Source organism: Achroia grisella, unplaced genomic scaffold (assembly GCF_030625045.1).
Source record: "Achroia grisella isolate CSIRO2021 unplaced genomic scaffold, CSIRO_AGI_Agris_v1 utg445, whole genome shotgun sequence".
NCBI classification, from domain to species: Eukaryota; Metazoa; Arthropoda; class Insecta; order Lepidoptera; family Pyralidae; genus Achroia; species Achroia grisella.
The window spans coordinates 1,114,323-1,139,146 of record NW_026712860.1 but is presented as its reverse complement, the minus strand read 5'-3'; the positions used below and the strand labels follow the sequence as shown (position 1 = coordinate 1,139,146).

General features: G+C 34.8%; 3 protein-coding genes across 4 annotated transcripts in view; all 3 read left to right on the top strand.

Moving 5' to 3' along the window:
- The window catches only part of LOC131844975 (lysine-specific demethylase 3B), a 184,074-nt gene extending 166,565 nt beyond the window's left edge, over positions 1 to 17,509 (top strand). Inside the window, exons 10-18 of one of the 2 annotated variants that reach the window (XM_059193980.1) lie at positions 2,318 to 2,359; positions 9,414 to 9,618; positions 9,985 to 12,138; positions 12,301 to 12,448; positions 13,436 to 13,566; positions 13,798 to 13,886; positions 14,374 to 14,587; positions 15,129 to 15,656; positions 15,844 to 17,509. In XM_059193980.1, the coding sequence (XP_059049963.1) occupies positions 2,318 to 2,359; positions 9,414 to 9,618; positions 9,985 to 12,138; positions 12,301 to 12,448; positions 13,436 to 13,566; positions 13,798 to 13,886; positions 14,374 to 14,587; positions 15,129 to 15,656; positions 15,844 to 16,881 (4,549 nt within the window). In that variant the 3' untranslated portion in view covers positions 16,882 to 17,509. The remainder of the gene's footprint in view (positions 1 to 2,317; positions 2,360 to 9,413; positions 9,619 to 9,984; positions 12,139 to 12,300; positions 12,449 to 13,435; positions 13,567 to 13,797; positions 13,887 to 14,373; positions 14,588 to 15,128; positions 15,657 to 15,843) is intronic. The other variant, XM_059193981.1, reaches the window with a different exon arrangement.
- Positions 1 to 24,824, top strand: part of LOC131844980 (uncharacterized) — a 198,535-nt gene that overhangs the window by 148,197 nt on the left and 25,514 nt on the right. The gene's annotated exons all lie outside the window — the stretch shown is intronic.
- LOC131844979 (vasotab) lies at positions 19,934 to 24,816 on the top strand. Its single transcript, XM_059193987.1, has 3 exons — positions 19,934 to 20,045; positions 22,702 to 22,905; positions 24,404 to 24,816. The coding sequence occupies exons 1-3, from the start codon at positions 20,018 to 20,020 to the stop codon at positions 24,460 to 24,462; spliced, it is 291 nt and encodes a 96-aa protein (XP_059049970.1). The 5' UTR covers positions 19,934 to 20,017; the 3' UTR covers positions 24,463 to 24,816.

Genomic DNA, 24,824 nt, shown 5'->3' with positions numbered 1-24,824 from the left:
CTCAACTTTTTGACGAAACTGACAGATTTGTAACGTTTGCTTACTTTTTGAAAATGCGTACATTACACGTTACGAAGTAACGTTACGATTATTAATTGTTATTTATAGTATTTTTCTTAGAATGATAATAAAAATAAACCTGTACCTATTTCTCTTTTTCTATATAGGCAATAGTTATGGACGACTTGTAGACTCAGAAAAGACATATGTTATTAAAAAGTTTATTAAGCATGTGGCTCGAAATACTATTATAAATGCTTAGAAAAAGTATAAATAGTACAAATTCCTAAAAAACAGTAAGAACAATTGTTATATTCACTAAAATAAAAATATGGATTCGCATATTTAAAAACTGAGGCGTATAAATACTGATGCATGCTAAGTGTAGCATGCATATGGGTACATAAAAATGATATGATTGATATTTTGTTTCTAAACAATTTCTCTTTAATAAAAAGGCATTACTAAACTGAACAAAATGTAACTATTATTCTATTGTTATCATGAAAATAATAATTTAAAAAATATTTACTAGTCTCGGTTGAAAAACATTGCGTAATGAAATAATTATCCTACGTAAAAGCGAATGTCAGTGTCACCCGCAATAGATTATGTAAGCAGAGGAGAATAGTACAAGAATCTTTATATATATATTATAAAACTTAAATTGTGATAGAATAACACAATATTTTGATCCATGCACATTGTAAGTGAAGTTATTTTTTCATGAAATTTCTGTGATTTTCTACTTTAACGGTTTATCTGTAACTCAGAAATTCCAACGAAAATATTTATCCCATGATGGAAGGGAATTTATAATTTCCGATCATCAAGGGGATAAATCATAATATTTAATATTCAAATTCATTTCTTTAACGAAAACGTAAAGAAATAGCTTTTCTATTTAGATATAAATAACATTATAAATAAACTTTCTATTCGTGTGCACCTTTCGATGTTGCATAGTGTTAAAAATTTAGAATGTGTCTAGCCGAATCACTATGATTGTGTTGCTACAAAACAATTTTCGTGAATTTAAATAGACATCTTCAACTCAGATTCTTGTCTTTGCAGTATTAAGCATGCAATATTATAAATTGTCCATGTTCTCTAATTAATTCTATTTTTCGAGTTTCCTGATTATATATTGTGAGTATATATTGTGAAGAATTCAATTTGTTATTAGTTGACGTAACTGTATTTCTTTTATACAGGAAAGAATATAAGTTTTTTAGTTGCTTTTTATAGTGGAATGTTTCTTGATAATGTTCCAAATCAAACAAACAGAGCCAAAATTATATTCCACCATTTACTATCACTGTGTTTATATTTACTAAACCTTTATTCATGGAAATTAAAACAGCAGTAATACTAAAATTTACATTTTCTATTCTTGGAGTATTAATTATATAGCATATAAATATTATATGCTAGTACTATTATAGCATAAAAATAGCTCAAAGAAATGGAGAAGACAGTTCAGTATTTATAATAGACTTTAGAGTTTTAATTAATAATATGTACCTAAGCAAAATAATTTTATTATTGTTCGCAATAGAATAGATTCAATGATTATAGTTTGAAATAATTATCAAACAATGTTCGCAGCAGTAATTTGTTGGAATTCGTTCAAGGTCGACGATTACTACGGGCGTCAGAGTTGTTCACAAGTCAAGGTCATTGTACGCATTGTCGATTGAGATGCGACGTACATTCCTGAAGTTTTGCCATTTATATTCAAACCTTCCGCCGGGTGAAATGAAAGGTTAATATATTTTGAGATGTGTGGGAGTGCCAAGCGATACAGGACAGTGATACATTCATGATAATTCGGTACACAATAATTTACAACTTTGTTCTGCTGTTAAAGAAACTAATTAACTTCGTATTATTATTTCGTTGTCTGTTAAACGAGCCGTTTCATTCGCTTTAATTAACATGTTCGTTCGCCAGGAAGTACCTAACGTGTAGTACGATTAATCTACTAGTTTGCGTATATATCTATCAAAACGAATTAATATAATATGTTATGTATAACTGCCAGAGTTCTTTAGTTAAAATTTAATAACAACATTGTAAAATTCCGTTACAAAAATACTTTTCAACTAAGTAGTTAGCGCGCTAGCTCAATAAGTTCCTTTCAATAAGATTGTTCTCAAATAGATATTGAAATGTAGATATTATGTTCAATTCACTGATTTCTTGCTCTTGAATATATTTCCCGCGTATTTAATGATGTTATATCTCTTATCCCATAAATATCTTTGTATAGTTCTAATAACTGATTACTACTACCATAATGTTTTTTAATTTTTAGACTGCACCGGCAGCAATTTTGCCGCCAAGCCACAAGAAGCGAGTAAGTAGCAAATACAATAATAGTTTTAATGAAAAAATAACAAAAGAATAAGTGTACTACGAATACCTTTACATCTTCATAATATACATAATAATACATTTACAGTAGGTGAAGCCATAACATCATAGCAGATGCTATGCTGATGATACGCTTCAAACCGGTTTCCAGCAAAAAATACGAGAGGAAAAGTTCACTTTACTTATCGATCGATGTCTGTAAAAATGCCTCAATGTATTAGACAGGATTTTTTATTGGCAAATATCTGGGAAACATTTAATTTGGAGTACAATGCTTAGGAATTTGTAATCCTCGTGTGGTTACTGAATGCATTCACTTATTTGTTAATACTGAATCTCATCTGATTCAGTGCTTAAAGAGCACTATTTTAACCGATTTCTATATTACATTTATATTGAAATATAGTAACTTTTATTTTCACTGATTTGGACTGATTTTCCTCCGCCTGACTACATTAATTTGGTTCTTAAATTCATCTTCCAGCTCAGCAAACAACTTCCAAAGAGTCTATATTTTCGTTTCTGTTCGAAAAATGTCGCGTAACACTAAAATTAATTTAACATGCTTTGATTACGCATGTAGCAAAAAGAGGAAACTTAACGATTTATTTAATGTCAATATTTTTCGATACCTATGTTATTGTATGTTATTCCGTAATAATGTTGATTAAGACAATACTTTTTAAATGGTTGATGGAAATAGTCAATATAATTTCGCCAAAGTTTGTAGTAGTCATTGTAATTGTTGTACACTTTTATTTAAAAGTAGTTTATGGAGAGGAAGTACGCCATATTTATTTTAAAACGAGTAAAAGCTACCAATACCTAATTATAGAATCTTTATATTTAAACAATCCGCTACGGTACGTTTATTTCTGCAAAGAAGTAGTCAATATATTGTACTCTTTACACAAAGTTAAAAGTTGTTTTTTACATTTTTCATAGTGAAAATGCTATGGGAACGGAAATTAGACCGGGCCTATGCGAAACGATGCGAGTTCAGTAGATATAAATAAACAACAGCTTTAAATAATGTTGTTGACGCAATACAGGAACGGATATATGGATAACGGTATGCATACTTATTGACCTTACTCTAATCCAACGGGGTAGTTCTGCGATGTTATGGTACAGACTTATCCGAGGTTCAAAAATACTTTGACGATTAAATGTACTTCCTAGTTTACCATGTATTATGTTATAATATAAAAATTGACAATTCATAAAAAGTTAATAAATTACTCAGACTCTGAATATATACTATTGATACTTAACAACTAGTAAAGATACTTAAATCAATTTTAATGCTTGTAAATACATGTGCGCTACATAGTAGGCTGACGGGGAACTCGTGAAAGTATGAGAATTATGTTAGTTCAATCCATCGCGATTTGTTTGTTGTTGTTAGAGGGAAACCAGTGCTAAACTGGCTAAGCTAAACTAGTTTAATTCAGCACTCAATCAGATTATAGTAACAAGTCATATAAAACAAGTAACAAGATACAGTGATAAGTCCCACTTACTAATAATCGCCTCCTCACGCAGGATTGTACTAAAGCGCGTTACTACGAAGGTCAAACGGTTTATATTCAGATGACATGAAAATATTTTATAGTTTACTTTATAACTGAGGAAGGTCACAGGAAAATTCAACAGAACTTAAATGTAGTTTATTATTGTTACGAAAATATACTTAATTCTAAGGTGAGTGAATATGGTAGTTTATACATAGACTTTCTTATGAACTTCAATGCAAGTAACATTTCACACAGTTTATGTGGTGAAACTTTATAAAAGGTAAACTCTATAAACGACTTGCTGTCGCCTTCGTCGGTAGACACTTGACACACATAAATATGGTAGTGAATAATGCGTGGGTAAGGCTTCGTTTTACATTGAAAATACCATTTCAACAATGTATGAAACCATAAAATGTTTAAAACATTAGAATACCTAGATATAGATAGAGTAGTTATTATGTACCAGGTTAGTCAAAAAGATTACTAAAGTCAGGTAGCAGGTGCGATATTGAAATTGTACTAGATGAGTCATATAGTTGTAAAAAAAACTTTAATCAGGAAACGAATCTAATCTTAAAATAACTTCGAACTTTTCATATTAAAATGTTCACGTGACCGTAAGTCTGTTAAGAACTTTTCTAATTATTTTTAATTTTCTACTGCTTCTTTAGTAAAGTTGTATGGTTATGTGGATTTCCGTAGGTTAAAGAATGTTTACTATGGTTTAATTTACAGGGGTACTCTCTAAAAATATACTTAACACATGCAACCAATGCATAACAAACAAAAAATTACATCTTTTCTCTTTATTATATTTGTTTCCATGTTTGACATAGATATTCAGTTTTTGTGATGGAACTCATATTTGGGAATTACCCATAATCAGGCTCTTTGTTTTTTCAATAATAATAAAACTAGTTTTAAAAGACCTAATAGTTCTAAGGTAAATTGGTTTTACCCGCAAATCTGTCTATGTGAGCAGGACAAATGATTGACCGAGATAAAAATAGCTTGTTTCCTACTTAATCTCAAATATGGATATACCAAATCATTAGTTTAGGCGGCCAGATATACCTAATAATAAAATTCATCAACGTTCACAATTATAATATTAGTATAAACTGCATTTATTCTGTGATATCTAAGTGCCTGCATCTTAAGACTCTTGTCCATTTGTTGAGCGCCATTATGATCAAACAACAATAATAATTAAAGTAAAATTGTATTAAATATTGTACTTAATTTCATATTGTACGTTGGATAAACTGGTCGTTTCCATATATGATAAACAGTTATAGACAATAAATGCTTATCTATCTATGTAAGCATATTAAAAATATATTCAAAATTTATTATTTTACCCCTTTATATTGGGGTATTCTTTTCCACCAGCTACTTTACGTAATTTTATTTGCCTCGTCATATTTTTACGATTTTATTATTTCTAAAAATAATGCTGGTTTTAAAATGAAGTCTAAATAATACGTAATAATTATCGTCTTATGTAATTGGCTATTGTACGAATGTTTTATTACCTAAAACTAAACAGTAAGTAGGTTTTTTCGGGGTCAATACCCTTGATAACATTCTACCTACATTTAATTACCCACCGATTATAAAATTAAATTTAGATGGTACTGACTGCTTGATTCTGTGAATTTATTTTATAGTTCCTATGAAACTCATTCAGTTTAATTCGAATTGTGTCGTGTAATTCAAACGGTCGACATTAAAGAAATGACCTGAAATTCTATATTAAGTAATATATCAACGTATCAGTTAGTTTGTTCTTATAACTAATATCACTGATGATTGTCTCCAGTGGCAATCTATATATGAAAGTTTGTAGGGAGGAAACTGTAATCTTGTAGATAGCTACTAAGATTGTAGGGAACACTATATTGTTATTATAATTTCTTTAATTGGTTTAATTACTATGAGTGAGTATGTATTGCTATTAGTTGTTTGCTACTGAATCCGATCGATTCCCTATTGCATTTTAAATTTTTAACCGATATTACGACGGCCTGATGTTCCAAACTCGGGTTAGGCAGTCGTAATTTACCTCTAGTGAATATATAATTATTAATTGTGTTTGCCTTTGTGCAATGTATTATTATGATTTCTCATAGTTTAAGATGCTTCTACGACTTAAAATATGATGAGGATCGATGATTGACAATCCTAGTTCTGTGTCAACCTCTCAAGGGTATTTCAAACAATTTGCACTAAATCTTAATTAATTATACACTTAACTTCCTTAGAAAGAACTCTGTTGAGAGATGAAAACCACATGAAAATCAGTTTTTGAGATTATGTCAAACATACAAACAGACGTGGCCAGGGATCTTAGAACATATCATGGTTCACACGATTTTTTGATCGATAAAATTCACTAGTTACATTTACAGTATTCTGTCTGTTGTACAAATTTATAGAAACAAGCATTGTACAAATGATCAATAAGGAAATATACGTATAAATGGTGCAGTTTACAATTCTTGATTTATTTGTCCATTTGATTTTGATTCCGCTTTAATTGACAGTACTGTTCAATCGGACTGTTCATTTATACTGTCCCGTATGTAGGCAAAATTGACAACAAAGCAGTTCCAATACTGCAGAATGATTGGTACAACGTTATATGCTAGCAGTTATATCTCTCAGTTAAAAGTATATGAGTGGTTGGTAATAGAGATTTTCCTACTTTGCTAGCGACTACGTGCTCGTAAATAAATTATTTATATCCATAATATTATTATAATTGCCAGTATGACTGTCTGTTTGTTTGTTCCATTGGTCTAAACGACAGAACGGATCCTAATAAAATTGACGCGAAGATATATGATAACACTAAGAAGGATATAGGTTGTTTTTTGTTTAAAAAACAACAGACGAAGTCGCGGCTATTATATATTTTACACATTTGACACGCCAATCTCTTCAACAATAAGTCCATATGTTCTTATCGAATGACTAAACGATCGTTTTGAGTTTGCTAAATAGTGTATGTTGTATAGTGTATACATAAACCATCTGTAGTAAATATGTTAATTACAATTCATATAAAAATTCGTATCCGAGTTTAGAAGTAAGTTTCTAAACTTCTAAATCACGGCTTAAAACAGTGTAAAAAACGTTTTTTACTTCTTAGTGATAATAGTGAACCGTGAAGAAATTAGGTTCAACTATGAGAGCAATGAGGTAATAAAATAAATACAGTAAATCCTCAATATCACTTAAGTAGAGTTATACTAAAGATAACATATAACATGGTTATGTGGTGTATGTATTATTTACATGAGTATATTTTCATATTGGGAAAATATGACAAGTTCATATCATTAACAAGACTTAAAACTGGAGTAATTATCTTATCAGTAATTACATAACTAATATGAATTAATGCAAACGTTATCAGTGTATGTTTTTCAAAGTAACTTATCTTGTAGTTATTGTACAATATTATACATAGATAATGTCTAGAAATGTTTATCTTAATTTATTATTTTATTATCAAAGTGTAGATTGTTATTCTAAATGTTATTGACTCGTATTACTATCGTAGAATATGTTGGTTGGCATTGGACCACAGACACACATAGAGATAGATGACGCAAGTACAATTTGTCTTGATGTCGCAAAAGTTATTTATTGATACCATGCTACACTAAAATAGCATAGGTAATACCATAGACACAATATGTACTACATTAGAGCAAATTAGGATCAAATCAGCGTTAAAAATGAAAAAATACATGCTGTCATTTAGTAATTTAGATTTATTTTCAATATATTCTATTATTGTATTATCTTTGATAATTCTACATATAAGTATGACATATTTCATAGTGTCATCTATTCCCAGATTAAACATAGCGTGAAATAACTACTTAATTTTTGGTATAATTTCACAAGTAAATAAATATCTCAAATCCTCAAATATAAATATTCCTATTAGACGGTGATCATATCCTCGACCATTGGATGATTAAACAGTGTATTAGAACGCTAAGATTCTTATAATATTTAAGTCAATATGCGCATATGCAAACTCCTTGCCCTATTTTATAGGTTATTTTGACTTTTCCAAATTATAGCTATATATGTGCCTAATTATTATTGACACATTTTATCAATTGGTAGGTACTACAAAATAAATTTAATAATATTTGTGCAGTATCCAAACTTGTTTCTGTTGAATATGTTGGTGCCGTTGCTTGCCCACATGTTAATAATTGCTTCGTGAGTAAAATCTAAATCTTTGGTGTGAAATGTACATTAAACAGATGTTGTAATTAATCAACTTAATTAAATTCGCACATAAATTAATGTTAGTGTGCATAAATTATCCTTTACTGGATCAGCTTTGGTCATCTAATTAATACTGTTCATATGTGTGCGGTATGTATTCTATAAAGTAATATAATATTGATAATAAATAAATAATTTAAGTATATGGACGACAAATACTACCTTCTGATTCTAATAAATATGAATACTGTAGTTTTACTATTATTTTTAATATAACATGAAGAAATAATTTATATCAAGTAATCTTGTATAGGTAATGAATTATGTTATTCATTTTTGCCCTCTTCTTAGAGTCTTGAATATAATATTGAATTCCTTTATTGCTTAGAACCATTTATTGATGACGTAAACTACCTGAAAACATGTAATGAATATATATGTAGAAATACTTTACTAACTTTCATTTTATTTCAAAATTTTGAAGACGTCTCCGAATAAACCTGGTTTTACTATAAGTAATTTACTTTGGCATTTTTTTATAAATCACTTTTTTTATTGATCCTACTTAGTTCGAAATCCTTTATTTTATAAGTTTTATTTTCGGCTAATTTACTGTCGTAAGCTATAATATATCGATCAGATATTAATAAAATTATATATAGGTACGTAAGACATACGCTTATAAATAATTTTTTGTGGACCTATAATCTCATATTCTATTCCAACTACGCCCACGCATAGTAACTCACAAGTATATGTTATATAAGTATATATTACGACAGATAGATGAAATTAGATACATGCTAAGTTAACAACCGCCCACATGAATTTTAAATATCTAACTTGATTTATGACATATTTAATATATGTTTTTTGACATTGACATTAACGTGGTATATAATGATTCCTATAAATTCTATTTTGTTCCAATTGAACATTTTACTTTTGATCTTTATTTGTTTGTATGTAAGGAAGAACTTCTTGAATGACTAGGTATGTGAATAATTGTAAAATACCTTACAACAAAAATTCTAACTTTATCCTGATTAATATAAATGTATTTCCCAAGGGGGGAACACGTCACTGCTCGTAGCGTATGCCACAAGGTTGTGTAAATGAAATAAAGTTAATTAATGTACTAAATATCAGAAAGGTGTTTCCGAGGACTCATAAATGTAGTCAGGGGCATTGTTTTCTTACGTGATTCTACCTAAAGGTTTCATTATGAGAAGATATTTTAATATAGGTTTTCTTTGTTTATAGAGAACGAAGGGAACAGGAGCAACAACGGGATATATTGGAGAAGCAGCAAAAAGAAAGAAAGGAGAGAGAACGGATAGAGCAGGAGCGGGAGAGGGAAAGAGAAAAACAGGAGAGAGAGGAAAAAGAAAGGAGAGATCAAGAAAATGCCGCCTCTAAACTCGTCTCCAGGCATTTCGAGGAGTCGTTTCGGTTGGCTAATCAGAAGGTTAGATAATTTTAATAGTTTATGAGTATAGTTAACACTTAATTTCTTTTGAAAGATATTGTAAAAATATTGCTTTAATTGTTACTTACAATTTAGTGAAGTAAATCTATTTATAATATTACTAGAGTTTATTATAAACGCTTCATCAGTTTAAATAATTATATTATAATGACATAATTACTTTTATTCTTTCTAATGTATTCATATAAGTTAGATAACAATGACTCATTAAAGTTGTTACGAAACCAGCTCGTTGTTTACCATGTTATCCTGTCATAATAGGATCATTCATCATAACGAGCATGTATTGCGTACTTCATGATGTAGACTAACAGTATTTGAATTTGTCATTTCAATTATTTACAGAGGGAGCGTAGCATGTCGTGGTCGCTATTGAACAGCATTCCTCCACCGGGTCGTGCGGCTGGACCCGAACACGAACGGTTACGAGCACCGCCACCAGACCGCGCCTACTACTCGCCTCCTTCGCATCCTTCCGCGCATCCTCCCCATCCTTCACCTCGCGCACCAGCACCTTCTCCCGCAGATTATTGTTCCCCACATGCGCGACTCTCCATCTCATCCAAACCTGAAAAACCCACGGCTCATCCTCCCTTACCTAAGGGCGAACCAAATTTTGCACCTTATAATTATCCTCCTTATAGGTCATACGATAAACTTAAAGAACAACATTTACCGGCGCCACCGCCCTTGGTGCCGGAAAAAAATTCTGTGATAGTCAAGCACGACGCCAAACAGATTCACCTGGAGCAGAAACATCCTTATCCTAGCAAGCCCAGAAGTGAACCATCGCATTACCTTCCTTCAAGACCGTACCGAACCGGCCTATCCCCTCATGCACCGCCACACCCACATCCAGTGCTCCAAACGTCACCACATGCAGCATTGCCTGCGCAAGACAAAAATAATAGGCGTTTATATCAACCTCCTCCACAACGATCCCCAGCATATTACCAAACGGCACCACAAGTTAAGCCAAAGGTGTCCAGCCCGGCACCCCAACATATATACGGCAAACCTAGCAGTAACTCACCTTGTCCCGCACACTATGGAGTTGCTGTCGAGCCTTCTCTTCAGATACCAAAAACGGAGCCGCCGCCAGTACCATATCCGCCGCCGTCCGCGTACTCGCCCGCACCTCGGACGAGACCACCGCCAGTGGCACACTGTCGTACTCCTGAACCTCGACCGCCACCGCGTGCTCACGGTGACACTAATGCTCCGTCACCATGCCAGACGCAACCTCTGGATTTAGGTGTCACGCGCGATGACCCAGATAGGTTGTCGCCGCGCCGCCGTTATCCCTTCGAGCCCGCTGACGCGGACGCGAAGCGAAGGCGTCTTGAAGAGCTGCCCGCACCAGAGCCGTTAATCGCAGCGGCTGCGAGTGTCGGTAGGACACCTCATGGCTCAGAGCCAGCACCACAGGCACCCGGTCCACCTTGCGACGTACGTGTACCCTCCGCCGATGGCAGTATTGAAACACCCGAACGTGCCGCCGGCGCTTCTCCTGCTCCTCAGCTGACGCCGGCGGCCAGTCCAGCCCCAGCAACTCCGGTGCCTCCATTAGCTGCGTCACCGGCCGGCGCAGTAGCACCACCAGCCGCACCTACGCCACCCGCGCCCCCTGCTACTCCTCCCGTCACACCACTCGCCGAAGGTGATACTCCAGCTAAGTCTACCTCACCGCGTGACGGTTCAGCACCAGTGCGACACCTTGGCAAAAAAGCGTGGCTACAACGACACGAAACTGCTCCAATAGGTGAAGGGGACTGTTCCGGTGGTGGCGGAACTTGCATCACACTCCCAATGACCATCACGAGGGTTTCGGAGCCCGACGACTCGAGTTCTAATATAGTGGTACCCGTAGCCGCAAAATCCATCCAGCGAGGTGCTCGGAAAACATCGAAACCGCGAAAGCCAAAGGAAATGAACGGTCGCATCGATGACGCCGAGGAGGATAGCTCGAGTTCCGACAGAGAGACGACTGCTCCACCAAAAAGGAAACCACCTAAAGCGAAGCGGAAAAAGGGTATCATTCCGCGAAAAGCCGGGGACGAACCTAAAAAGAAGAAGGCTTCCGAGAGCGGTAGCGAGAGTGACAAGGAGAGTGACGACAAAGATTCGGATTCCGGAGGTAGTGGGAGTGGCAGTGGTAGTACGTCGAGTAAGCGTGGAGGTGGGGGTCGCGCGCGAGGCCGGAGGTCACGAGGCGGCGGCGGGGGTCGCGGGGGTCGACGAAAAGAGGACCCCCCACGACGCGGACCCGCCGGCGCGCATGCGCGACCGACCAATGAGTCGTTTTTACAAAACGGTCCCTGCTTCGAGGTGGCGCCGCGGCTCGCTAAATGCCGAGAGTGTCGGTGGTCGCCAGCGCAGCGAGATAAGGACATGCCGAACATCTTTTGCCGTTTCTACGCTTTCCGAAGACTGAAATATGCCAAGAATAGGCAATTAGCTATAGCTGGGTTCTCGGACCCTTACAAGGATGCAGATGAGGTAAATATTAATTTTATAATAATTCAGAATTTTGTTCATGAAGTGTAATTAGTTAATATTTTGTATTTATTATGCATAAAATATGATTTAAAAAGTTCTGTTTTACATATACTATAAAAGCTAATTTCCATATAACATTAAAGTTATATTTTATCTTCTCAGGAGGATAAGAAATTATGGCTGTCATCATCCGCCGGTGCGGCGGAATTAGATATAGAAATGAGTTGCTTCCTGCTAAGGGAGATTGGAGACCAGTTCTGTGAACTGCTACAACAGGAGAAAGAGGCCGAATCACATCATTTGAATGACGGTACGTTTTATATTTAATATTCAATTTTAAATATGAAACGCATACATAAAAACTATAGTTTTCCAGTAGGTCGAGACGAGCAATCTCTATTCGATTGAATAATCTGATGATACTATTACAGGCCATACATATGCTGCAATGTGAGTGTCTATCACTAATAAAACATGTAGTTTCTACTAAATAGTAGTGTCAACAATGTTATACAAGTTCAGTAAATATATTTTGTAGTTTCAGAATGAGATCATCAAGTATAGTCATAAAGGAAATATCACAGTTGATTATGATATGTACCTACTATATTGTATGTACAAATTTTGTGTAAATATAATAAAACAATGGTACCTAATGAGTTTTGACTGTAGGCACTTGGGAAAATATTTAAATCTCGTGTTTGTTTTTTCCCAATTTATATGACGCAGATGGGTAATCAACTATTAGATTTTCTAATAAAGTTCGCTTCAAAGATATAATTGAAAGTTACCTAAGGTAGACTTTGAAAAAAGGAATTTATGGCGATACCTCTGTGTAAAGATATAATTGAAAGTTACCTAAGGTAGACTTTGAAACACACACAGAGGTACCTGTTGAGCCGCTCAACAGGTTGACTTTTAACATGCACCGGTTTAAGGGTTAGATAGCTCTCACCCTTAAACCGAAGGTATCAAGGCAGTAAATTTATCAGATAAGAGGCATGACATCATAGTTTTCCGGATTAGTAACGCATGAGCGCTATCGCAAGTGTCACGTGAAAAGTTATGACCGTTTTTCCGTTCATGTTTATATTGACGACGTTTACCACTTACTAACATGTGGGTTAATAGTTGACAAACTATTGGCTCAACTGTTGCTAAGTACTAATCAAAATTTCAATGACATAAAAACAGATTTTACTGGTCATAAATCTATTCTCAATATTCGTTATAGCTATAGAAGAAAGTGTGTTTGCGATATCCCTATTCATTGTGTGTAAACTTTGCTTGTTCACAGACAAGACAATAGCGTGGAAGCGCGTAGTGCAAGGTGTTCGCGAAATGTGTGACGTGTGTGAGACTACACTATTCAATTTCCACTGGACCTGCGGTAAATGCGGGTTTGTCGTCTGCTTAGATTGTTATAAGGTTAGTTTCATATTTTTATACATGTTACTGTTTATTTAAGCATGATATAAGTTTATAAAATTAATAGCTATGTTGTATTTTTTACTCAATTTGTCAGTCAATATTAAAATTAATATTAACTTTTATGGAATTTTGTTATGTGCGTATACTATACCTATTTCTGGTAGGTCTTTAGATAATATTGTCTTGCGGTTGAATAATTGTGAGTAACCTATTGTTTTTTGTTTACAGTCACGGACGTCCGGAGAATCGGCCAATCCTACTAACGAGTCCAATAGCACAGCAAATTCCACCAGCAATGGCGAGAGAGATTCTTTTGGGTAATTTTTTTTTAATATCTCCATTTCTCTCTCTCTCTCTCTCTCCCCTAAATTGGCATACGAAATGTCTGCACATTTCCATCCACCAGATTGATCATAGGCTCTGGATGTCACAGATTAACTAGCACCGTTATGATAGCCACTTTGTTTTTTACTGCTGGAATGATAAAAAAACATACTGAACCTGATAAAATACACTTTTTTTTAGTACTGGAATGATAAAAAACCTGCCGGATGGAAAGTGGTAACGGCTTGGTCTCCATAGTGACGCCCTTAGTACTCTTACACTTTGTCATACACAAAGAATTCAATAAAATTTTTCAAAGTAATAAGTAGCCAAATGGGCCTGCGTTAAGTGTTGCGTTAACCAATACATCTACATTTGACAATGATTCTGACTAAAATAATAGGGTAGTCAACCCTATCTCTAATAACAGCTGTGACGGTGTGTATGTTGGAACAATATTTCAATGGATACGGTTTGCAGTTGGCTGACATGCACGGCTGGAGGCGCTCACCCGGCGCGGCGGCTGCTGCTGACGCAGATCGCAGCTGGCGGCGCGCTGGCTGCGGCGGCGGCTCGGCTGCACGCCACGCGCGCGGCCTGGTCACTACCCACTTGCGGCTGCGGCGTTGCCACCGACGCTCCCCCCGCGAGGCGCTCTCGGGCACGACATCTACTCCAGCGCGCCCTCCAGAAGGTATATATGATTATCGCATACTTGTTCTTTTATAAATTAAAATATTTTATAAAATAAAAAAAATATGCTATTCAAAAGTGCTTATATTATGTTTATTTGAATTAAAACTATTTCTGTTTCTATAACTCCACTATTCATCATCATGATATATTTTTTAAGTATTTAGGGTAATGTTTTCATACCGATATCAAAACTTCGATAATATTTTCAACACCATAAGGGCAATATAATATTTGTGTATTTAAAACAAAGGCCTATGGTAATAGTAAACAGTATTAGTAATTCAAGGACATTTACATTACAATTGACATTACACGTCACAGGAAAACATAATAAACATATACCTGTGCAAATGAGTAGGTACTCAGTATGGTAGTAGTCAATTACTATCCGGAACTTATAAGGAAAAATCGGTGGCCCTTGTGGTTAGGACATTATCAAGTTGTCATCATATGGATATATTTATCTGCTATAGTTCATAACTGAAAGTTATAATTGATTTATATATACATTGTAATTATAATAGTAGTTTTCTTTACAGAATGTCAAGAAGGAGGATGTGAAAGAAGAAAATGTGTCCACCAATGGTTCGTCACCTGTAAAATCAGAAAACGGAAAGACGGGCAGTTCCGTAGTTAGCTGGCTCTCGGACGTCCCGCTCAAGACCGAAACAAAGGACGAGAAGTCTGATAGTAGTTCCTCTGATTCGGAGGAGGGCGGCAGTTTCTCGACATTAAGGGAATTGCTAATACGCCCAGCCCCTGAAGGTGGAGACACCCAACCCAAGAAAAAACAGAAGAAGAGCAAAAACGACTTCTTAAGTGACGTCATCTCCAGTGTGGTGGATGAGAAGAAAGATGAAGATGAGGAAGTGAAACCGTTCGCACTCTCAAATGTGGTGAAGCGGTATGACAGAAGCGGGCGTAGTAGGGAGGAGTTGCCAGTGCGAATCATGACGCTCACAGAGTCCAAACTTCTGTACCCTGACGTGCCACATGCCTGGCTCTGCGACGGTCGCCTCCTACATCTAACTGATCCCGTTCATCCTGGAAACTATAAACCGTTCCAGGTAAATATGATATTAATTTTAAAAAACTTTCTAGAATTTACATTATTTTTTTATGATATAACATACCTAACAGGGTATTGGTATTGGACAAATTAGTGAAATTTATTTTATTTTTAAAAATAGTAGTTATTGTTATATGTAACTTACAGAATATTAGTTATTAATAAGTAATTGTTTTTTGTTTTAGGACCAGTGGAAACGTGGTCAGCCTGTTCTAGTCTCAGACGTGTCGACCCTGCTCGACAAAAATCTATGGAGTCCAGAGAGCTTCTCCCGTGACTTCGCTGAAACTCGAGTGGATTTAGTCAATTGTGCATCTGGTTTAGTAGTACCGAATCAGCCAGCCAGAAAGTTCTGGGATGGATTTGAACTAGTCACTAAGAGACTTCGAGATGAACGTGGTGCTCCAATGGTGCTCAAATTGAAAGACTGGCCACCCGGCGAGGACTTCGCCGAACTTCTTCCGGCGCGATTCGACGATCTTATGCGGGCGTTGCCCCTCAGTGAATATACATCACGCAATGGAAAATTGAACTTAGCCGCCCGTCTACCGGAATGCTTCGTCCGCCCAGATTTAGGCCCCAAGATGTACACGGCTTACGGAGGCGCCGGTGGTACAACCAATCTACATTTAGACGTCAGCGATGCGGTTAATGTGATGGTCCACGCCAGCGCACCAGACGATGCTCAAGACCGCGCAAGAGAGGCCGCAAAGGCTGCAGAAGAGGCTGGCGTTGACGTGCTGGCACGGCGGAGAGCAAGAGTCAAGCCTCCAGCAGCGCTTTGGCACATATATGCGGCCAAGGACGCGGATAAAATCCGCGACTTCCTTGTCCACGCTGAGTTGGAGCGAGGTGCCAGACCGCGTCCACAACACGACCCGGTACACGATCAGACGTGGTACTTGGACGCGGCGTTGCGAGAACGGCTATACCGGGAGTACGGAGTCGAAGGCTACGCGATTCTTCAGTGTCCTGGAGATGCCGTTTTCGTACCTGCCGGAGCCCCACATCAGGTTCGAAACCTTTTGGACTGTATCAAAGTCGCTGAGGATTTCGTATCGCCGGAGAACGTGTCGCGATGTTTTGAGCTCGCGCAGCAGTTCCGCAGGTTATCTCGCCAACACTCCAACAAAGAGGACAAGTTGCAGATAAAAAATATTGTGTACCACGCAGTTAAGGATTCCCTGTGCTGCTTAGAGGAAGCGCTCGCTGAAACCAAGTGAAGCCGAGTAGACCTTCCGCATTTGATCTCAACCTCGACGTAACATTAATTGCTAAGTTCCGCATTTAAACGTAAGATTGGGAGCGAGTGTGATATGCGCTGTGCGCCGTTTCGTGTATAAGATGCCATTTTTAAGCGTCCGAGTGGATTGTGTACCAGTTATATGTGTGTAAATGTACTCGAAATGTGATTTAGTCCGACGGTTAAAATCGGAGTATGTGCAATGTAAATTAGTCTGATTATGGTGATATCGTTGAGATGTGGATATGTTTTATGTTCCTTAATTGATACAAATAAACTCTTCTGGTTATTTACAGCTTAATTGTAGTTATAGTGATATGTATGTATTGTGTAAATTTTTAATTCGAATTCCATCGAGTACATATAAGAAGTGTATACCTTTAAGTTATTGTATTGAAGTAAAACGTATTCGCTCGAAGCATTGTACATTAAATACGGCGTGTAGATAAGTTTCTCCTATAATTAATTTCTCAATTTGGTTAGAATGTTACAAAATGATAGTTAAAGTATGTGACAATTTAATTTTGTCCTTATTGCTGTATTAGAAGAAAGCAAGTTTTTTTTGTACTGTGTATATTATGTATGGTTATAAGTTGGAATAAAAAAAAGATGTTTATATTACAAGTGGTTTCTTTTTAGCCTATACCCAATACATATTATTTACACTAAGCTAAATATAATACATATGAAAGGAAGAGAAATACCCAATACGAACTTAAAAATTATCCGTTATGAAAGTAGAATTTGGTGAATCTATATATGTATTATAAAACGCATCAAATTCCATTAGATATATAGTTACCACCAATAGAAGTATACCATTAGTAATGACACAACTTACTAAATGATGTACCTATTGACATATAGACAATGCAGGTAATACATTGAATATTCTATTTTACCAGAAAATTGTACCACTATTTTCATTACGAACATACTAGTAGCGCCATCTTACGACTGCACTAGATAATACAATGAGAACGTTTGAAATGTCAAATACCAAATAATAAAGATAGTTTTACTACTCAACGACAGATGTCGCTGAATGTGGTGCTTCTTTATAGAGTACAAAGAATTTGCCTATTTTGGGCTTTATCGCTCTTTACTTTACTTACTCGAATAGACGAAAATTAACAGAAATTCCAAGTGTTTTTTTTTGTTTCAAATCAGATAAGCACGAAGCTAAGTACTTTGGTAAAATTTGTCATTAGAATTGATAGTAAAAAGATTTCAACAATCCTATATTGTATAGGTTTTTTCATACCTGATGATGGTAAAAGTGGTATACCTACTAGTACAGAAAATTTACATTAATGATGAAGAAAATTCATGCACACATAAATTCTGTCGTTGTTACCTATTTTCAGACATAGTACCTACTCTGACTTTGATACCGCGAACTCAGTAGTAGACTATGTCGTTGATGTTACTTGTCTTTGATTGATGACAGAGAACCAGAATATATATACTGTCATACAGTACGTGGGTGTTGGTGGGTAATCCTATTCCTACATTATGGTTACTAAAATACCTATTTACTTTGTCAATATATGTGAATTTTATATAGGAACTGCACAGCGGAGTACAGTCGAAGTGAAGTAAATTCTATCGTAACTAATTTATTTCGTACCAATACTTGACATTCAAATTGTGCAGTTGCGACATCTACCTATTTAAGTCCATAACTGTGCACGTCTATTGGAAAGTTAATTTGGCGTGTCAATTTGTCTGATTTATCCCGTTAGTTAATTATGTAGGTATAACTAACGGAACAATGTAATAGATTGCACTGGAAGTTTAGAACATGCATTTAAATGAAATGAAATGAAAACTCTTTAAAGTTCATAGAAAAAAAATACACTGCTATGTATAGACATATTTATTTGTTTAAATAATTATTGTATTGTTTAAACATGTAATAAAGAGCAAAAAAGGTGACATTGGAACGCCTTTTGATAATTAAATTAATGCAACCCCTAAAAGTAGATTGTTTAAAACCAGTTACTGTTTTTGTTTGTACGTTTAAGTAGGTGTTTTTAGTTTGTATACATACTAAGTTTTTTCATAATATTTTTTCCAAATAATGATCTTGTATATGTAAGTTGAATAACAAATTTTAAAAAATTCATGCACCTAAGTGAGCAATTTATACTTTTACAAATCTTATGTCACATATTTATAACACTTAATAATTATAATAATTTCTCTGAAAAATAGAATAAATTAATAATTTTTAAATTCGACATTAAACTATTCTTTTACCTCTCTTACTTTATCTAGTTATTACCTCATTGTTACCAATGTTCCAAATCAGATTGATCTCCATGCGGATCCCTCTGGAAACCATGCTGATGAATTCCGGGTGAATTTTTCACGATGAGCTTACCGACCCGACCACATACTCACCTTGTCAACCTCCACTGGTGCCCTGCAGGCGGATACACCATTCCAAAAATATTAATAAAAAAAATGACTAGTTATAATCATTGTATTATGTATTTATGTAGTTAATGTAATAAGAGCGACTTTTATCATTTTCCACTTCGTAGGTATGCAGTTAATTTGTTTGTGATTCCCAGTCGTAAAAAATTATTATTATGCTAATAATCATTAGCAAAGCAATATTATTATTGGTTTTGTGTACAGTTCCAATTATTTCATAACAGGATACTCTAATAGTAATATCGTAAAAATGTTTAATATGGTAATTGCTGTCAGATAACTCTGACAGCATTTTAACCATACTCATATTTACCAACTCCAATGTATTATGAAACATGCAAAACAGAGCTGTAACGATTTGATTTCGATCTACTCAGCAACAAGTAAATTATTCCTGTTGATGTTCTCGAAAATAAACTCTGTGACCTGCAGATGATATCTTATCGACGTTCGATTTATATCTATCACCATTGCTGTTATTCTCATAATATAGACATGTACGACCGTAAGGTACCCGGCAATGAAATTTGTTTACAGCTTCGCAGCAGTGTCTTCGTGGACCAGTGACCACTTTTTGTTGCCTCCCCACTACTCTGTTATAAAGGGGATCTGTGCTTATACTGATGCCAGTTTGCAATCTGTAAGGTGATCGTGCACAGTGCAATAACAATAAAATGAAGGCGGCTGTCGTGCTTGTTTTAGGTGAGTTTTTTCCTCATTTTTCTTTATTTTTACCTGTAGTTAAAGCACTATAAATACCATCGGTTAATGTTTACTAATGACGTTACCTCACCTAGGCTAGGTATAGTCATGTCTATTAATTATGTAAACATATATGTGCCTCGTCATGTTGGCCGTATCTTTAAATGACTCTAAAAGGAAGAAATCTCGACAATATTGTTGTATGTACCTTTGTCAGTTAAGACTGATTTTGATGATTAATTTTACTTACAAGGTCCAAAATATACCTACTGATTCTTGTATAGTATGTCCAAGATATTTGAAAATGTCACTAATGTTGTAGTGCCAAAATTTTAAAGTACCTACCTATATCAATTCTAACAATAAATAGGCAATAAATAATAAAAAGGCACTAGGCCTTGTTTTATAATTGGAAAATATATTACGATCTAATATATAAGAAGCTGACTATATCCATTAATACTTGACTAAATACAGAATGTACTAGCCGTTACCGGCGACATCGCCCGTGTGGACTATAACTTTTTTATTAAAATGAATACAATATCTAAAATAAAAGTAGCCTGAGCTACTCCTTATAATATTAGCTATTTGCGAGTGAAAGTTCCATCAAATTCAGTCCTGACGTTTAGAGATTAGTAAGAATAAACAAATTTTTTTTTTATATTGCAATGACCGTATTTCTTTTTAGCTGCTATTAGTAAAAAGCTGATTATTAGTAATTTGAAATTATAAGCAAATACCTCAATTTTATTTATATGTATGTATAATAAGTAATACCAAAAGTTAAATTAAAGATGCAAAAGTTAAATGCTCTAAAAGAAATACGAGAATTAGAACCAGTTAGCACAGATAATTAATGTGTATAAAAAGGCAAAAAAAGTAAATGTACCTGTCAAATATTTTAATAACGGTAGATACCTATCTATTAAAAAATTAATTTGCTTCTTATACTCTATTAATAAAATTTTTGTTGTTTCAAATTCCGACTTATCCGTATAAAAATTAATTTCAATATGAAATGATGAAATAAATTTAAAGAAACATTAACATTACCTATTGTTTTTGTCACAGTAAACCACTTCCTTTGCACTCGTTCTATGTAGTAGGTTTGTAACTGAATACATTTTTAGTAATAACTAAATATTATATAAGTTACCATCGTAGAGATGGTGACTTATATAATATTTAGTTATATTTTTTTATAGTTCTTGCTATATTTTTTTATCTTATAACTATAATTGTTAATGTGAACAAAAAATACACGCCTCCACGCGTGTCTTTTTTGTTCCCATTCGCAAAGAGGAAAATACAGTATTTTCTGGTCAATCTTTGTATATTGCAACCGGTGACAAAAATATGATTTCTTTTATGTAAAGGCAAATAAGTTGACCGCCCACCTGATAGTAAGGCGTCGCCTATATCCTGGAATAGCAACACGTACATCACGTTATTATATGACACCTGCAATACCACTTATGGGGGAGAAAGGAGATTGTTAGTAATGTGGATTGATTATCTTATTGCTAGCAATGTACCATGTCAGGTTGACCTCCACACGGTTCCCCCTGGAAACCATCGTCATAAATTCTTGGTGAATTTGTTACGATGGGCTAACTGACCTGACCTCATGTACATCTTATCATCCTCCACTGGTACCCCGCCAGCATAAACCGTTAGCGCAGGCGGAAGCACCGTTCCATTTACAACAAAAAAAAATATCACTTATGTGTTGCCATTCTAGAGTTTTAAAAAGCCATCCTCTAATTTATGTTAAATAACAATTTAATATAGCAGCAGTGATTGGACTGCCATAGAAGAAGGATCTATCGTATTTTTGTCACTTTGATGTCTTGGTGAAGAATTTCATACTGAGACTTACTTCCTTTGCATCAACGTTGGTACCATCTTTTCTTACGTCACCCTAGGGTTTTTATTTCATGTTTTTATGACTTCTGACACAGTTTGTTACTCCTAACTGCATTGAGAATTCATATTTTTTACTTATATATAAATCATGAACGACTGCATTGTAGATTTGCTCTCGGTTATTAACCTTATCTTTTACCGCTTGAAAAACGTAGATACCTACCAGTTTTTGGAACTAACTCATTTCACGCATTAAATTGTACACAAGCATTAAATGACAAATAACCAGTTAATGTTAGCTCAAAGTGACTCTCTTCCTGCCATTATCCGACTATTTTACGACCATATTTCCTTAAGGTCAGCCATGATTGCGTCGGGTGAGTAAGTATAATAATCGAGTGCTCTTTATTATATGATGAGGCTTAAATTGTTTATGTACCTACAGTTTTCCGCAGGTTTAAGTGACACAGGATAAGATGGATTATATTATTCTATAACTTAGCCTTCAGAATTCTGGTATGGCTATCTACCACAATATGTACTACCCTTCTCCCCTTATATGTATATTATGTAGTTATTAGTACCCATAACACAAGCTCTGCGTAGCCTGGGACTAGAACCATCTAGCTGTGTGAATTGTCTTAGGTTATAAGAAAATATGTCTGTAGTAACCTTTACCTATATGCATACAGATATAGGTAGAGGTTACCACTTACAATCGGCCTTGCTTGTTGTTATAATTACATAAAATTTTTTTTAAAACATTAGATAAATATATCAATTTCAGCGGTTCTTTTGGTGGCCGTGTCCTGTCGGCCTGACAAAACAGATCTGAAGCAGTTGAAGGCAGAAGCTGCACGTAAAAAAGCCTGCTTGCAGGATTGCACCAGTGTGAAGGTGGAGCCGCTGTGTGCTGGCAAAAATGGAGCTAAATCTCTGTCTTTCGGCAGCGAGTGTGTGCTCCATAATTACAACTGCGAAAATAAAGACAGTAAGTAACAAGATAAAGCTAATAATATGAAACAACATTACACAGATAACATAATAATAGACTGGACATTACTGACGATTCTGATAATAAATACTACAGAAGTAAGGACACTTACAGTATTTCATATTAAAATTTATTTTACTGTATAGGAGGACCAATCGATTTGCTAAATTTTTAGTTTTAGTGAAGCTTAATTTAAACACTTTTAAATAGTGATAGTCAAACTTCTGTTAATCTATACGTAATAGCTACGGGTTCTATCAGAAATCTAACAGGAAACTTTTTTATGAAGTTGTATTTTTTATATTTTGATATTTGCATTTGTCGCAAGTTCAAGATTTATAAGTATTACTACAAATGTAGACTTCGTAAAAAGTTGTCTGCGTGGGTCCCTATTTCAGCTGACATAGGGGCTTCTTGGGCTGTATTTCATTTGAAGGGTGAATAAGGTTCGAAGGTTGACGGCCTCGATGATCCGGCGGTTTATCACAACGCCTAACTTCCCATAATCGCAGATTCGATTGCACTGTACTGACATTTGTATTTAAGTGTAGGATTTGTATTGTCTAGGCGTTTTCTACGTATATTGGGTATGTACTCGTATTTAAAATATAAAATGATTTCATAAGTATTGCTTAACAACATTGCTTGAAAAACATAATTACTGCTTAATTTGGGACTTGGTGCTGTGTGATATGTCCTGTGATTTTATTATTTTTTATTATAAAGCAGTGATATTGCAGTATGTACGCAGTGGTGTTCATGTATAGGTGGTTACCAGTCACCATCAGATAGGTCGTCACCTTATATGCCATGCCACATTCTACTGAAAATTAAACATTAAAGTATTCAGTTTTAATCAAAATTGGCTTTATTTAGAAATAATTCTGAACTGACGGTAGATTTGACATATCAAAAGAGATAGACCTACATGAATAAAGATATTTTGAGTTTGAATTTGATTTTGTACATAATACCAAATAGAATATACCCTAATATTGTAAAGTTAAACCGGATATAATAATGGATAAACCATGGCGGCGTTGGATGGCGTGAAGTGTGACGTAACCCGTGGTAATTGCAAACAGAGCCATTGTATTACGCCTGCAGCCGGATAGTGATTCAGATACGCTAATTCATTGTTTTTTCCCAGCGTATATATTTGTACAAATAGGACGTTATGTAATTATGGATGTTCTTTAGTCAATAGATGAATACATATATACGATTATCATTATTCATCCCATCAATTTAGTGCATGATCCGGAATCTAATTGCTTTAGGATAGTAATTTAACACGTAGTCCACAAGTATTTTAACATCAGAAGAACTTTTAAAATCATCAAAATACCGGGTTACGTTTAGTTTCGTTGTAAAATAAATATAAAATTATATATTTTTATACAAATCAACTAATAGTGAAAAGTAACCACTCCTTTCATAGGTGGTTAACTTTTTTGACCAACTGTTAATAAACATTGTCGTTTTTGTTTTGCAGGTTTCACAAAGGTCAGCAACGGCCAGTGTCCAGGGTCCGATGGTATCCGTCTCTCCTAATTGAATGAAAGCTTTGACACGATTTACTAACTTTACTTTTTTTCTTCTTTGATATTTATTATTTTTATATTAATTAATGTTTATTAAATTATCTGGAAATACTGACACGATCACATAGGTATATTTTTTTATCCTGATATGCAACAATAAATACTGTGTAGTTTCACTAATGTCTAAATTTAAAAGAGATGATTTTGTTTATTATAGATAAGTTTTAATAATGTAATCGAGAAGATGAAACTCGTTTATATAAAACCCACTTTTCAAAGAAGCTGTGATTTTTAATTTAAATATAATATGTTATCTTACATTACATTCAAATTGCAATGTGTTAATATGTTTTTGTTCAGTTTAAATATTTA

What these genes read in the sequence shown, in the direction of transcription:
- LOC131844979 (XM_059193987.1), top strand. Translation starts at nt 20,018, where the DNA reads ATGAAGGCGGCTGTCGTGCTTGTTTTAG. An exon ending in GGCTGTCGTGCTTGTTTTAG is followed by an intron (nt 20,046 to 22,701) that starts GTGAGTTTTTTC and finishes TATCAATTTCAG; the next exon opens with CGGTTCTTTTGGTGGCCGTG. An exon ending in CAACTGCGAAAATAAAGACA is followed by an intron (nt 22,906 to 24,403) that starts GTAAGTAACAAG and finishes TTTGTTTTGCAG; the next exon opens with GTTTCACAAAGGTCAGCAAC.